Source organism: Sciurus carolinensis, chromosome X (genome assembly GCF_902686445.1).
Source record: "Sciurus carolinensis chromosome X, mSciCar1.2, whole genome shotgun sequence".
Taxonomy (NCBI): Eukaryota; Metazoa; Chordata; class Mammalia; order Rodentia; family Sciuridae; genus Sciurus; species Sciurus carolinensis.
Genome location: NC_062232.1, coordinates 57,279,665 through 57,295,451, shown reverse-complemented (window position 1 = coordinate 57,295,451; position 15,787 = coordinate 57,279,665). Strand labels below are relative to the sequence as shown.

At 36.6% G+C, this 15,787-nt stretch overlaps 1 protein-coding gene across 3 annotated transcripts in view; it reads left to right on the top strand.

Moving 5' to 3' along the window:
* Rlim (ring finger protein, LIM domain interacting) overlaps positions 1-12,049 on the top strand; it is a 30,580-nt gene extending 18,531 nt beyond the window's left edge. For all 3 annotated transcript variants that reach the window (XM_047535997.1, XM_047535998.1, XM_047535999.1), the window contains 3 exons: positions 2,228-2,420; positions 3,802-3,885; positions 5,160-12,049. In XM_047535997.1, coding sequence (XP_047391953.1) covers positions 2,252-2,420; positions 3,802-3,885; positions 5,160-6,757 — 1,851 coding nt within the window. In that variant the 5' untranslated portion in view covers positions 2,228-2,251 and the 3' untranslated portion in view covers positions 6,758-12,049. The remainder of the gene's footprint in view (positions 1-2,227; positions 2,421-3,801; positions 3,886-5,159) is intronic.
* Positions 12,050-15,787: the final 3,738 nt, after the last annotated feature.

The following is a 15,787-nucleotide window of genomic DNA, read 5'->3' as shown; positions in this document are numbered from 1 at the left end:
CAGCAATAGTTACTGTTGGATTGATTTTATCATAGTATTGGTTTTGAATATAAGCATTGTTTGCCTTATTCATTAAGAAATATCGTTGAGTCCATAGCAAAAGTTAATTTCCCAAGTCATCCATTGTTTGAAAATAGTAATTGAGAGTGGTTCTTATTCAGAAAAAGAATTCAGTCTTTTCCCTGAGTCCAACAGATGACGAAAGTTTACCTATGTTAAGCAATCAGAATGCCACATGGTAGAGCAAGTCAAGATTTCTGACAGAAAATTCATAGAACTGAGGATGGTTAAGTTCACAGAAGTGAGATTACCATTGACACCACTTGGTTCAATAACATAATGAATTCAAGTATTTTCTGCCCATTATCTGCAGAATAAACACAGACTTTAAACACCATTTTTGTAGGCTTTGTAAATTCGTCTGACTAGATCATTTTCCACTCCAGCATTTTAGTTGTAACACATCTTAATGGATATGCTTCAGGTTGTGCTGAATTAAGTGTTTTCTCAACTTCCTTAAAAATATTCTCACCTGTAGTTTCATACAGACTATTCATAGGGGTTACTTCTGCACTTAGTTCAACCTCCTTAAATAATCAACGCTTGGCTCCTTGAGTAAACAGCAACTGAATGTTATCAGTTATATTTGTCAACTAATCAGTAGCTAAGGAAAACCACTCCATCATTTGCATGAATGTTCAATTGATTAGTGATACTACTTCCATTACCCTTGACTTTTTGTACAAGTGCATTCACCAAAGGCAGATACATTTTTTTTTTTTGGTGCTAGGAATTGAACACACATGCCCTCTATCACTGAACTATATCACCAGCCCTTTTCTTACTTTGAGACAGGGTTTCACTAAGTTTCTGACACTGGCCTCAGTTGTAATCCTCCTTCCTCATCTTTTTGAGTCTCTGAGATTACAGGCATGTACCACCATGCCCAACTAAAAAGCTAATATTCATGAACAAGTTTATTTTTATTTTCTCTGGACAGATTTCTTCACTCAAAACAATTCCATTTACCATTGATAAATGGCTTTCCCTGAGTAGGCAAAATAAGCCACTTGGAAAGGTTCTTTTTGAAGGTTCATTTTCATTTTTTAATAAAGAAAAATTTTGGATGAGATACTTCATTTTTAAATTTTCTAATTTTTCAGACTAGCTTTCTGTGAACTGGGATTATGTGACAATTATTTAGTCTAATAATATCAAGTATATATTGTATTACATTAGCACATCTATATTGTCTGCATAATAAATGCAGTCTTTGCCATGTGATGAAAAAAATCTATCTGATGTGCCTTCAAGCAGCATGCAAAGTCCACTTTTCTTTTCATTTGACATGATGAATTTAGTAATTTCAAAAATGTCACAGTATGGTGATACACATGGCAGCTGAAATACTGTCAAGTTTTAACTGCATCATGGCAACTTACAGTGCACAGAGCAGCAACGCAAAGCAGTGAGAGTACCGCTTACACTCTCTCACAACTGCTCAACTCTGCCATTATAGCACAAAAGCAGCCATAGGCAGAATGTAAATGAATGTGTATGACTGTGTTACAGTAAAGTTTTATGAACATTGAAATATGAGTTTCATATGATTTTTACATATCACAAGATAGTTTAATTTTTTAACCCTTTGAAAATATAAAACCTGAATATTGATAATTCAGTGGTAGAGTGCATTCACACAAGGCTTGAAGTTCAGTCCTCAGCACCTCCTCCCACCAAATGTGTAAGCCATTCTTAGATTGCAAGAGAATAAAAATAGGCAGTATGACTGGATTTGGCCCAATGGCTGTAGTTTTTCCAAATTCTGACTTAGTGTTCCTAGTATTGCAGTGCTTTTCTGGAGGGTTTCTGTTTTAAAATTGTATTTATTTGAGGTATTAAAATCTACATCTTTACCTACATTCTGGATTTTCACATAATTAAGTGTCTTAAGCTAGGTTCCCTGGCACACACCTGTAATCCCAGTGGCTTGGGAGCCTGAGGCAGAAGGATTGCAAGTTGAAAGCCAGCCTCAGCAACTTAGGCCCTAAGCAACTTAGCAAGACCCTGTCTCTAAACAAAAAAATATAAAAAGGACTGGGGATGTGGCTCAGTGGTTAAGCACCCCTGACTTCAATCTCTGGTACCAAAAAAATAAATAAATAAAAGTGTCTAAATAGTATACGTAATGACCTGTTTTCAAGATTGGTCTCCTTTCTCCTTTTAGATAATTTTCCACTTGTTCATCAAGATGGAAAACTCAGATTCTAACGATAAAGGAAGTGGCGATCAGTCTGCAGCACAGCGCAGAAGTCAGATGGACCGATTGGATCGAGAAGAAGCTTTCTATCAGTTTGTAAATAACCTGAGTGAAGAAGATTATAGGCTTATGAGAGATAACAATTTGCTAGGCACCCCAGGTATGCTACATGTAATTTAAGGATTTGTATATGTAAATTACAGGGTTTAAGATAATAACCTATTGTAAAAGTCTGTTTCTTTAGTCATTATGAAAAATGATTAATATAAAGAATATAGAATGGCATTTACTGCTGTACTTACTACTTGATGGTATTCATTTATATTTGGAAATCCTGTCAGATTTTAAGGTTATAAATTAAATTATGAATTTTTAGCAAAACATCAAAAAAGAAGCTGAACAATCTCTTTGTTCTTGGTTAGCTTTATTTAACTTATAGAAATGGGTCCAAGTGTGAAATAGATAATGGAAACTTTAGTTCCTTGGACAGACCTCTATTTTGTCATTTCCAATTCTCCAAATACATCCCAGACGTAACCCTGTAGAGTTAGTCATAGATAAAATGGCAGAACCTTTGGTTATTCTGTTTCATCATTACTGTCTCATTTGACCCCAGCTAAAACTCAGCATCTCCCTTCTCTTCCTTTCTATTTAATTCTACTAATCTTTGGGTGATTGTGTGTTTTAAAAGGTAAGGGTTTAGCAGGATTTTTAAGAGGGAGTGTGTTCAGTAACTCAGGAAGCTAAAGCAGGAGGACTTTTAAGTTCAAGGCCAGCCTGGGCAACTTACTGAGACCCTGTCTCACAATAAAGTTTTAAAAGGGCTGGGGATATAGTTAAATTGTAGAATGCTTGCCTAGAATGTGCAAAGCCCTGGGTTTTGATCCCCAGTACCACAAAAAAATAGACTGGTGGGGGTTGCATTTTTGAGCCAGCAGTACCAGACTTCAGTCAAAAATGCCTCAGTTGGAGTTCTGGCCCTGCTGTTACTTGGTGTGTCTTCTGGCAAGTCAGTCTCTCACTCAGTCTGTTTTCTCATTTTACAATGCAGATAACAATGTCTACTTCCAAAATTGCAATTTTTTAAAAATTAGATATTACATGCAAAAGTACTTCATAAATTAGAAAGATTTGGGTATGTATATGTATATGCTGAGGATTGAACCCAGGGCCTCAAGAATGCTGAGCATTTGGCTCTAATACTGAGCTACATCCCCTGCCCTGAGAAGGATATTTGTATAAATATAAGTTGCAATATTATGTTCTTGAAGAAGTGAATTTTATACAGGCTCGTATTCACTTCTTGATTTTCACCTTAGATATTTAAGTCTCTGGTTTTCTTTTTTTAGTTTTTAGGTTTTTAAAAAAAAATTTTGCTCTTAACTATTTTAAACATAGTATTTTTCTTATAATCTTCATGTGTCAGATCACCATGGGGCACTGATGATTCCCCTAAACTCATTTTTTCCCTCTGATGTTTTGCTTGTTGTAGGAGTCACTAGTTTTTATTTGTAATTTGGAAAATACTTTTAAACTTTCAGGTGAAAGTACTGAGGAAGAGTTGCTGAGAAGACTACAACAAATTAAAGAGGGTCCACCACCCCAAAACTCAGATGAAAATAGAGGTATATTTTGCTTTGGGAGGTGGGTAGGGGATGGAATGATAAGAACTTCATAATATTAAATGTCAGCCAAAGATTATCCAGAAATGGCACAAATTAATTTGGTGCTAAGTAACTGCTCATAAAAAGAGAAGTGGCATTTTCTTGATATTTGGTGAGAATGTCAGCATGTTTTTTTTTCTGCCTCACCTTTGGGTTGTTTGCATTAATTGGGACACAGTGAGAAATGGCCTATTTAAAATGTGATTCGTTTCTCCTCTTGGTTTTCCACCTCCGTTGAAATTTCCTCCTACTTAATTCCTTATTTATAAATATGTGGCTTTCTCACAGCAAAATGAAATGCTGCATTGTCTGTCCCAGTGGTTCTCAACAGGGTGTAATTTTGTCCCCCTCCGGGAATATTGGTAATGTCTGGATACATTTTTGGTTGACACAGTAGAGTTTCTACCAGCATCTAGCAGGTAGAGATGAGCAGGTATAGAACCAAACATCCTGATATCCTGTAATACACAGCATAGCTCCCAGAATTAATTGGCTTAAAATGTCAGTAGCACCACTGCTGAGAAGTCCTGCTGTAACCTCAGGTCTGGTGTTTCCCTCCCAACATGAAGTAGGGAATTTGACTCTGTAACTTAAGAGCTATGATAGTAATTTGGTTCTCGAATATGCCATTATATATGCCTTCCTAAGTTCAAGATGTTAATTTGATCAGATCTCCAATTTTGTGTCAATTTAAAACCTTGATGATATTAACAAATATTCAAATACTTTTAAATTATGACCTTGTTTGTATTCTTGCTATGGCCACAATAGTCTTGCATTTTAAAACAACATCATGTTATCAAAGACACTTAAACCAAGAGCCTAAGAAGTAGACTGATGAAAGTTTGACAAAAATATAATTTGTACCAAAATACTACCATTGGTGTTTTGGCAGTGGACTGAGAAAATGTTGCCTTCTGACAGACCCACAGTGGTATGTTAGACTCTATGTATCATGAAATAAAATAACTGAAAATAGATTTCCTTCAGATCCCCTTTAAATATAAAAGTAATTTTCTAAATTTCTCTAGGGATTAACTTTTGTTTGCAAATACAGTTGAACTTTTCCTGCCTTTTACTTGAAAATCTATGTGGTATAGTTTTAAAAATCTGTAAATGTGAAATTTGTTCATAATTTTTAAGTTTTTTAGTACAGAGTTGCAGAGTGCTTTATGTGATTGTCCTAATTTTAGTAGTTCCTTTTTCTCCCTCTTCCCATCCTTTGTTTTAAACAGGTGGAGGAGATTCTTCAGATGATGTGTCTAATGGTGACTCCATAATAGACTGGCTGAACTCTGTCAGACAAACTGGAAATACGACAAGAAGTGGGCAAAGAGGAAACCAGTCTTGGAGAGCTGTGAGCCGGACTAATCCGAACAGTGGTGATTTCAGATTCAGTTTAGAGATAAATGTTAACCGTAATAATGGGAGCCAAAACCCAGAGAATGAAAATGAGCCATCTGCAAGGCGTTCTAGTGGAGAAAATATGGAAAACAATAGCCAAAGGCAAGTGGAAAATCCACGATCTGAATCAACATCTGCAAGACCATCTAGGTCAGAACGAAATTCAACTGAAGCATTAACAGGAGAAGCTCCACCTACCAGAGGTCAAAGGCGGGCAAGAAGCAGGAGCCCAGACCATCGGAGAACCAGAGCAAGGGCTGAAAGAAGTAGATCACCTCTTCATCCAATGAGTGAAATTCCACGAAGATCTCATCATAATATCTCATCTCAGACTTTTGAGCACCCTTTGGTAAACGAGACAGAGGGCAGTTCTAGAACCCGGCACCATGTAACATTGAGACAGCAAATAACTGGACCTGAGTTGCTAAGTAGAGGTCTTTTTGCGGCTTCTGGAACAAGAAATGCCTCTCAAGGAGGAGGTTCTTCAGATACAGCTGGCACTGGTGAATCTACAGGATCAGGACAGAGACCTCCAACCATAGTCCTTGATCTTCAAGTAAGAAGAGTTCGTCCTGGAGAATATCGCCAGAGGGATAGTATAGCTAGCAGAACTCGGTCAAGGTCTCAGACGCCAAACAACACTGTTACTTATGAAAGTGAGCGAGGAGGTTTTAGGCGCACATTTTCACGTTCTGAGCGGGCAGGTGTGAGAACGTATGTCAGTACCATCAGGATTCCCATTCGTAGAATCTTAAATACTGGTTTAAGTGAGACTACGTCTGTTGCAATTCAGACCATGTTAAGGCAGATAATGACAGGTTTTGGTGAGCTAAGCTACTTTATGTACAGTGATAGTGATTCAGAGCCTAGTGGCTCAGTCCCAAGTGGAAATATAGAAAGAGCAGAGTCACGGAATGGAAGAGGGGGTTCTGGTGGTGGTAGCAGTTCTGGTTCCAGTTCCAGTTCTAGTTCCAGTTCCAGCTCTAGTTCCAGTTCCAGTGGTGAAAGTTCAGAAACTAGCTCAGAGGTGTTTGAAGGCAGTAATGAAGGAAGCTCATCATCAGGCTCATCAGGTGTCAGGCGAGAGGGTCGACATAGGGCCCCAGTCACTTTTGATGAAAGTGGCTCTTTGCCTTTCCTTAGTCTGGCTCAGTTTTTCCTCTTAAATGAGGATGATGATGACCAACCTAGAGGACTCACCAAAGAACAGATTGACAACTTGGCAATGAGAAGTTTTGGTGAAAACGATGCATTAAAAACCTGTAGTGTTTGCATTACAGAATATACAGAAGGCAACAAACTTCGTAAACTACCTTGTTCCCATGAATACCATGTCCACTGCATCGATCGCTGGTTATCTGAGAATTCTACCTGTCCTATTTGTCGCAGAGCAGTCTTAGCTTCTGGTAACAGAGAAAGTGTTGTGTAATTAAGATCTGAACTCTCGGCTGTATAGCTGATATAGTGATGGGCAAATAGGAATCACTTGCTTTATGTCCACTTTTTGAGTGGTGCTTAAATGTAAAGGAACAACCTGAATTGAGTCATTGCTTTCTGAAGGAATCATGTCCTTTTTCCAGTTTCTGTTTGAGAATGAGGTATTTAAAAAGCAATGTTTTAGGACCTAAAAATCTGACTTCAGTACCAGTTGAATCAATATACTGATTATTTGTCATGTACACTTGTCAGTTTCTCCTTTGTTATTTTAAAAGATCTGCCTTAGCAATGGCTCCTGTCTGTTTCTTGTTGACCTTTAACATTTCCCACACCATAGGAGAGAGGGGCAAAGGAAATTCCCAGTTAAGACTAAGTTACAGTATGTGTTTCATAAGTGATTACTTAAACTATACCATTCCCAGTTTAGTTGACACAAATTCAGCCACATTCTGAATATTGTTTGTTCACCTTTCAGACTAGTTGATACTGGACATGTCAGTGTAAATAACACTAAAGTTAGGATCTTTTAAGTGTATAACTGTCTCCTAAGCCCATCACTGTGGCACACTGTAGAGTGAGCTTATAGTTTAATTGAGATATTTATCTTGTGGAAATATTAAAAAGCCTATGCTTGTGTAAGTGAAAAAAATCACGTTCATTTGTTTAAAAATGTAAAGCTATTTTGTAGAGGCTCAGTACTTTTCCAATGCACTGTTGTATTAATGCATTAAAAATTGTAAAGTACCATGCTTAGAAATGAGAAAACTGCTTTTTGTGAGCCAACATAGTTTAAAAAACACACCAAACAAAGTACGAAGCTGCTTTTGTAAGTGTGTAGATGTCAAGAGCAGAACATATCTGTAATATTTAATGTATGTGAACAGCTACTGTGACATGAAAAGGAAAGGACGGTGCAGAATCAAACTACATTAAAGACCAATGGAAATCATGTATTTTAACTTGGATTTAGGCAGGAAGTGAAAGATGGGAGTAAAGAAAACTGCTCTGAAGAATTTGAAGTTTTCACGAAGACAGTAATATGCAGACACAAACTGGTTGCATGCTGTGAGAGCAGCAGCATTTTGACCCTGTATTCTACTTGAATAGATGAAGACCAGCAAATTTGTCAGAGCTTTCTTTGGTTTATGAAAAACGAACCACTAACACTTAACACAAGTTAAATTGATATTTTTACAAGTCTGCTCCTCAAAAAAAAAAAAGGTGGAGGAAAGCGACTATAAACCACTTTTAGCATAAGAATTGCAGTTGGTACAGATGTGTGTGCTAATAGGAAAGTCTCGAATTTGCTTGTTTTCAAGATTTGTCCTGTAAGGTACTAGTGCACACTTGTTAATATTTCATTACTATCTCTGTAGCACAGATTTAACATATCACATTTAAAGACCTGTTGAAGAATTAAGGAATTTTCTTCCTTTGTTGAAAGTGAGTCATGTTGGGTTATTTGAAATTCAAATTTTAATTGTGCTGCCCATATTTGAAGATGAGATTGCTGACTCACTATCTATGGACATGCACTTTATGTTGTTTTCTTACTAGTAAGAATAGAAACTATGATAACCCCAGTACACTTGCCTAATTTCTCTTTTGAGACCAGTTGAAGTTAGGATTAGTCTGGCTGTGGAACAGATACTTGTTTTTCTGGGAATAGCAGGCCAGAAGAGGGACTGAACACATCCTTGGCCTTAAACAAAATTAGCTGACTACCCAGATACATTCAAATACTCTGAAATAAAACAAGTCTGCTTTTGGAATTACCTGGCTACCTTCACTGTTATCACCTAAGCTGTAAAGATTATTTCAAAACGCATTCTTTCATGTTTTCCTCTGGCTTTCAATCCTACCTAAGTATCAAGGAAATTAACTTGTGTAAATATGGTAGTTGTTTACTAAGGATATGTACTGCTCTTGCAAGGAAATAATGTCCAAACAAAGCTTCACTTATTTTTTTTAATGTAAGCAGATTTCACTGTTTATGGCGCTTATGTAATACATTTTATCTTTTTAAAAAAAAATGTCCATGTAAAAGTAAGGATTCCTTTATATTTGTGAGCCTCCTTGTCTCCTTCCCTTAAGGGTATAATCAGTGGTTTTCATATCTACAGGGTAGTACTGATTGACTAAAAACAAGTCCATTTTCTTCTTGGTATAAAATGTTCCATTAACATAGGGGTGGTCATTTTAAATAGTTTTAAAACAACTGCAGCACGTTCTAAGCATAAAAGAGTTATTGGCAACAGGTACCTCCCTAACCTCCCAAGATGTATTACTTATTTGTGAAGTATTAAAACTAAGAGGTAACGCAAGCAGAATGCTGGTCATGAATGTAGATGTTGAAGTTCTTCATAAACACTGGAAATAGAACTTTTAAGTTTTTAGCCTTTGGTAGAATGCACATACTGGACATGTGCATGTGGACACCTTTTTCATTAGCACTCTTATCCATTGGACTGCATAGAATGAATACAAGTATTTTTAGTGGAATTTGCTACTTAATTTTTTATTTTGCAAAGTCCATAACTAATATATGCTTACTAATGTTGTGGACATTGAAGACAAGGTTGTTTGCAGGTGTCAGATGTACAATGGAAAACAAAAATCTTTTTTCCCCACCAGCATCCAAACACCTATACTTGAGAAAGCATTTTCTTGCAAAAGAAGTAACATTTCATTTTGTATCTTTGCACTTTTTCTTTATTACAAAAAGGTTCTGTCTTTAAGACCTACTTTGAACTTCATGCAGTAATAGGAACAAAAAAAAAAAAAAACAATGTTGGGAGATCACATTGTTCAAAGCATAGGGAAAAGTACTAAAACCTGAATTTCCTTGAATATTTCAGATGTTTAAAATTCACTTTAGTAGTGTGAAACATTTGCAGTGTTTTGTTTAACTCCAAGAAGCTGACAAGGTTGAGATTTACTAGTACCAGAAAACAAAATTGAACAAGTTAGGTTAAAAGTTTGCAGACTGTTAGCAGCACTAGAAGAGAGTGATGTTAATTTGGAATATTTGATCTAAAAAGAACACATTAGTTACACTCAGTGGTGTTAATGGATGTGGGGGCTGGGAAAACTGTTCACATTAGTGTTGGAATGTAAGTAATAATTGTACGGTTCATAAGAAAACCTTTAGCTCCAGGAGGTAATACACACAATCTTTAAGAACATGATTATTGGAATTCATCCAAACTTTGAGATAGGAAACTTAACTGGTTAGCTCTAAGTATTACCTCGAAGTCTCCCCCTCCCCCCGAAAACATCCTTTCAGTGCCAAGTATTCTCTCCTAGTGTCAGTGTCTCATTTATCAAGGGTTATCACTTAATGCTTTGTATTTAGTCACCTGCTTCCCAAGGGTCCACAATGTGAAATGGGTCAGGCATCAGCCATGATTTTCAATCAGTTTCCAAAATACCCATGTGATAGAGAAATATTGCAAAATCCCTCTTAAGAGGCCATTTTTACAGCTTGCTAGAATACAGTGGCACCTTGTGGTGGTTGTTAACATTTTTAAAGATGGACATTTTTATCTACCCCCTTTGTTCTTTTGTGAACAAAAATAATTCGCCTTATTTGATTTTTAAAAAACATTTTGCTTTACTGGCTTCCCTGTCAAATTTTTACTGGCATTAAGTACATAGAAGCCATGTTTGCAGGGCACTTTTATTTTTTTACTGGTCTTATAAGACTGTGCTGATTGCTACTTTCTGAAGTATTCTCTATCTTGGCAATCCAAGAAGTTGATAAGGCACATGTTAAAGTGTCATTTGTTTTACCCCCTTTAGTATAATTCTTCAGTATGTTTAATATTCAATAACAGTGTTGTAATTCATTGAGTTAACTAGTAAATCGTGTGCTTTTGAAAAAGCATTTGGAAATGTATCTTGATGTAACATGCTTCATTTGGAAAGTTAAAGTACAAGATCTGAGGAACTAGTATTTTATTTTTAAATCAGTTTTAATAAGCAGCTAAAAACAGCTGTGAGTTCAGTATACCTGCCCTTTAAATTTTTTAGCATTCTGAAACAGTTCCTTAACTGGACAGTTAATAGAATATTACCTAATACTCTGAACAAGTTAATGTTATTAAACCTACTTCGTATCTCAAAGTCTACAGCATAGAATAGAATTGTTTTAGTGGTGGTAGAACTCTCAAGGTTGGTTAAACAACAGTTTGTACCAATTTTATGGTTCATTTCATGTCTATATAGGTGTTTGGATTCAAATATAAAAGAAACAGGCATACCATGCAACACTCAAAACTTCAGTCAGATACTTGGTTTTGATTAGGATTTGTTTACTAAAGTTCCACAAGCTGCTTTATAGTCACTTGGGTCGAGTAGTGGCTGTCAAAAGACATGTAATGAAAGTGAGCCCCATCATACCACTGTGCCTCATTATTCAAAGGTTTCTTGATCAGTTCCTCATCTTGCAGATTTACTCCATTACCAAGGTATGGCTGAACCAGCTGCCCAGCCTTAACTATATTTAGTGCCCTGTTACTAATATTCTTTTAACTGATAGATGTTTTAACTGTCCAATGTTTGGATTTTACCTCTTGATACAAGCTCCATTTGTCCCTGGTGCTGCTTTTAAAGATAAAGGGCCATGTGATCAGGTATCAAGTTGAGTAGGTACGTAGTGGGCCTGGTTATGTGTCTGCCTCTTTTATCATCTCCCAGGAAGAGCTGCTTTGGTATAGATGTTTACTTGGATTCACATAAAGAACTGGGCAGCAGTCTTGGAAAGCTTTCTGAAACCTATAAGAACCTGAAGGGATTTGGAGGGGGAGTAGTAACAAAGGCTGCCTTTATGTCTTTGAACATGAAGCACATAAATGTATGTTCTGTAAAGACTAAAGTGATTGTTATACCAGGGCTTCCTGACCTCTGGGAGAGACTGACAAAAGCAGAGAGGAACACAAAGTGAAGTGAATTTGGTTGGCTTGTTTTATCTGGTTTCTCATTTCCTTTCCATTTAAACCTGAACATTACACCCTTCTCTAATATCTATCCAGCAAACTCCTGGTTGGGAAGCCCTGTATTAAATTTTGAGAATGTACCCAGTTTTCTTATTTTTTTTTTTGTACAGTGCTTTACACCTGCTAAAAATTAACTTGTTTAATGCAAAACAAGACCTTGAAAGGTCAGTCATATTAAAGCTGGTTTGATTATTAATAGTTATCTTTTAGGAAGAAGCTTTTTCCCTATGTAAGATGTCATACTGCAGATTTAAAATATAGACTATCAATAAAATGCATGAAGTGATCATTTGTGCTTGATCATATCTCCTTGGGGCTTTCGTTAAAAGGGGAACTCTGATAAAGATTGTGTTGCTTCAAATCAATGTCAAATTGACTTGATTTTTGGAATCAAGTGGAATAATAATGCAACCTGGATTTTGATTCCAATCTCACTGCTATGAGTGTGGGCAGGTACTGGTTTATATGATAAACTTCCATTTTATCTGTGTTGTATAGTCCAGTGGCTTTTTGGTAAAATAAAAGATTTAAGTATATTCCAACACAAGAATCCTGGGAAGATTTATGTAAATGACATTTTAAGTAGATGCATCTTTGCTGTTCTGGTAATCTTACCACTGCTGTGAACTCCCTCGCTTGATCTTCATATATACAAAAATTTTCTAGGTACACGTGTGCTTGTGCAGCTTGTTTCCACCCCTACCTCCACCTCTTAAATATGTCTAAACCACTAAGATGTCTTTTTCCAAACAAGTCAACATACTCAGATATCTAGATGAGGCTTCCCTTGGTATTCATTTAGCCAGTGGTGAATTTTATTCTAGTTCCATTTCCTCTGGTGCCTACAGAGCTCTCTATCATTGGTGTCAGAACTCAGTTCCTCAGGATAGTTTTGGTGTGGTCATCTCTTCACCTTGTGACCTAGGATTTCCTCTTTAAGTACCTCACAATTCTAAAACGTTGCACTCAAACAATGTAAGATGCCCATACACAGGCAACTTTTTGAGGAAAAGTTGGTGAAAAGGACCCAGACACCTAGAACAGAATTTGACAATTCTGGGTGCATTACGAGCTGCACTCAATGTTTTTTTTTTTTTTTCCCCTTTTGGTGCTGGGGTTGGAATACAGGGCTTTTTGTATACATGCTAATAGTCACATGCTCTATCACTGAACTATACTCGCAGCCCCTTAATGGAAAAAAAATGTTTTAACTCTGAAAGCTAGGGTCCAGTTTTTTTAAGGTCTTGGAAGTCAGGTAGGATTTAAATATAAAACCTTGCAGATGGATTACTAATAGCTGTATTACAGATAGCTAAACTTGTCTGCTATCAGGTTTTATATTAAATACTATTTATATACATTATTCTTCACAGTGAGGTGGAGGTATTACTACCCTGTTCCATAGGTGGAAGCTGAGATACAGATGTTTAATAATTTTCCCAGGGCTACATAGTAAGTGGCAAGAGTATTTCCACTCACATATTAAATTCCAGAGTTTTTCTTTGTGCCCTTAATCCCACTACCATATGACCTCTTGTTTTTCAATATTTATTCTAAGCCCTAGGATCGATTGTTCATGAGGTATGATTTCTTACAGAGTGCTTGCCTACCAAGTGTGAGGTACTGGATTCAATCCTCAGCACCCCATAAAAATAAAGGGATTGTGTCCATCTACAACTAAATATTTTAATAAAAAAAAAAGAATAAACATCAGTTTGGGTTGGTTGGCCAAGGGACACTTAGAAGAGCAAATCATTCTGAGGAAGATTAAAGAACATAATGTGCTGGGCATAGTCATGCAGGCATGTAATCCCAGCTGCTCTGGAGGGTGAGGCAGGAGGATCACAAGAACCAGGCCAGCCTGGGTAATTTATTTAGCAAGACCCTGTTTCAAAAAGTAAAAATTGGTGGGGATGCAACTCAGTGATGGAATGCCCCTGGATTCAATCCCCAGAACACAAAAAAATGTAAATTTTGGTAAATCGCATCAGGCATTACAAAATATGCATAAGCACCATAAATAATGGGAGCCCTCATTTTAGTAGGTTAAGTATCTTGCAGTCAGCTCTAGGACAAAAGGTATCAAGGGCTGGGTGTGGAAGGCACATGCCTTTAATCCCAGCAATCAGAAAGGGGGAGGCAGGAGGATGGCAAGTTGAGGTAAGCCTTAACAATTTAGCGAGGCTCCACCTCAAAAGTTAAAAAGGGCTGGGATATAGTTCAGTGATAAAGTACTCCTGGGTTCAATCTCCAGTACCTTAAAAAAAACTATCAAGGTATTTTATCCCCAAAATTTGGAAGTAGGCTAGAATAAAATTTGGGAATTATAATGACCATCTAAGCCCCTTGTTATATGTGTTCGTAGCCCCAGTTATGATGTGATTTGAATCAAAGACTAATAGAGTCGTAGCTGGCGTGTGTGTGTGTGTGTGTGTGTGTGTGTGTGTATTTCAAGAATGTTATCTTTGCTCAAAAGATTATTGTCTTAGAAGCAATTTTATGAGCCTTTGACAAAAGCAATCCTATTCAGTTTGTTCACTTTATTTGCCATCCTCGAATTGAATCTTGGCAGTTTCCAAGTACCATCTTTCTCTCAATGGATAGAGGTTTGCCACACTGAAGCATATTCAGGAATGTACTGTACATTTTAAAGGCAGTTGCAAATGAGGCATTTTTAAACAATAGGTACAGTAGTGTTTAGAATGAGGAAATGGCTGCTGGGGTTAGTACTTTGAGAAAATTATCACAGCCAGGTGTGGTTCCCAACACCTGTAATCCCAGTGACTTGGGAGGCTGAAAGGAGGATTACAAATTGGAGGCCAGCCTCAGAAATTTAGCAAGATCCTGACTAAAAAAAAAATTACTGAGGATGTAATTCAATGGTAAAGCACCCCTGGGTTCAATCCCCAGTACCAAAAAAAAAAAAAAAAAAAGAATAATTACAACTCATTCAACATTTGAAGCATAAGGATAAAGATATGATCCCCACTCACAAGAAGCTGGTGTTTAAGTGGGGAGACTTTTAGTAGATAATATAACCAAAACCTTAAAGGGATATACATTCTGTAATTATCTCCATTCAAATGTATCAGAACTGTTAAAGCTAGTATGATATTCACATTTGAATGGAGATTAAGGAATAATTGGGTGAACAAGGACTCGCCTGAATTTTGAGTTTGTTTCATCAACTAATAGGAAGTAAATGTGTGTTGTACTCAACTATATCCTAGGCATTATGATAGTCTGAAGTTTCTTGCCCCTTTGTTTTTGGCAAAATGGAGACGTAAAGCCTCTGAAATATTGCTGGGTTTCTCACTGGATGGTCTTGGTGACTACGATGTACCTACTTTAAAAAAAGATTCACAATCAGTCCTCTATATGTACCAAATGTTCTAGAATAGTGCTGTCTAGTAGAAATATAATGTAAGTCACACATGTAATTTTAAATAGCCACATTGCAAAAGTTAATGTTCAATTAATTTTAATTTTTTATTTAATGCAATAAAGTAAATATATCAACATGAAATCCATGTAAAATTTTGAGATAATCACATTTTTCATGTTGAATCTTCAAAATCTGTATTTTCTATTTATAGTATATCTCAATTTGGACTACCTGCATTTCAAATGCTCACCACATGTGGCTACTATATTGTATGGCAAAGTTCTAGAACAATATGAGAGAGAGAGTGAATAAAGTGGGTAGAATGTAATTGGTGGTGAGTTTTACAAGTTCAGCTTTGGATGTGCATAAACACCTTTTCTGCTCACCCACACTACCCAAGAACTAAATAAGCCTCATTCTTTCAATTGTGCACCAAAGCTATTTGCTTAAGGTGCCTCTCCAGGCTTACAAAACTACCATCTTTCTACTCTTTTGGGGTTAAAAGAATGCACCTCCTAACAAAGCTTTGAACTCTATTAAGAATTACCAAAATACCTTAGCTAGTTAGGGAAAACCATTACAACTGCAGCATTATGTAGCAGCCAATAAATAGTAGTTGTTACATTTATTGCATAAACAA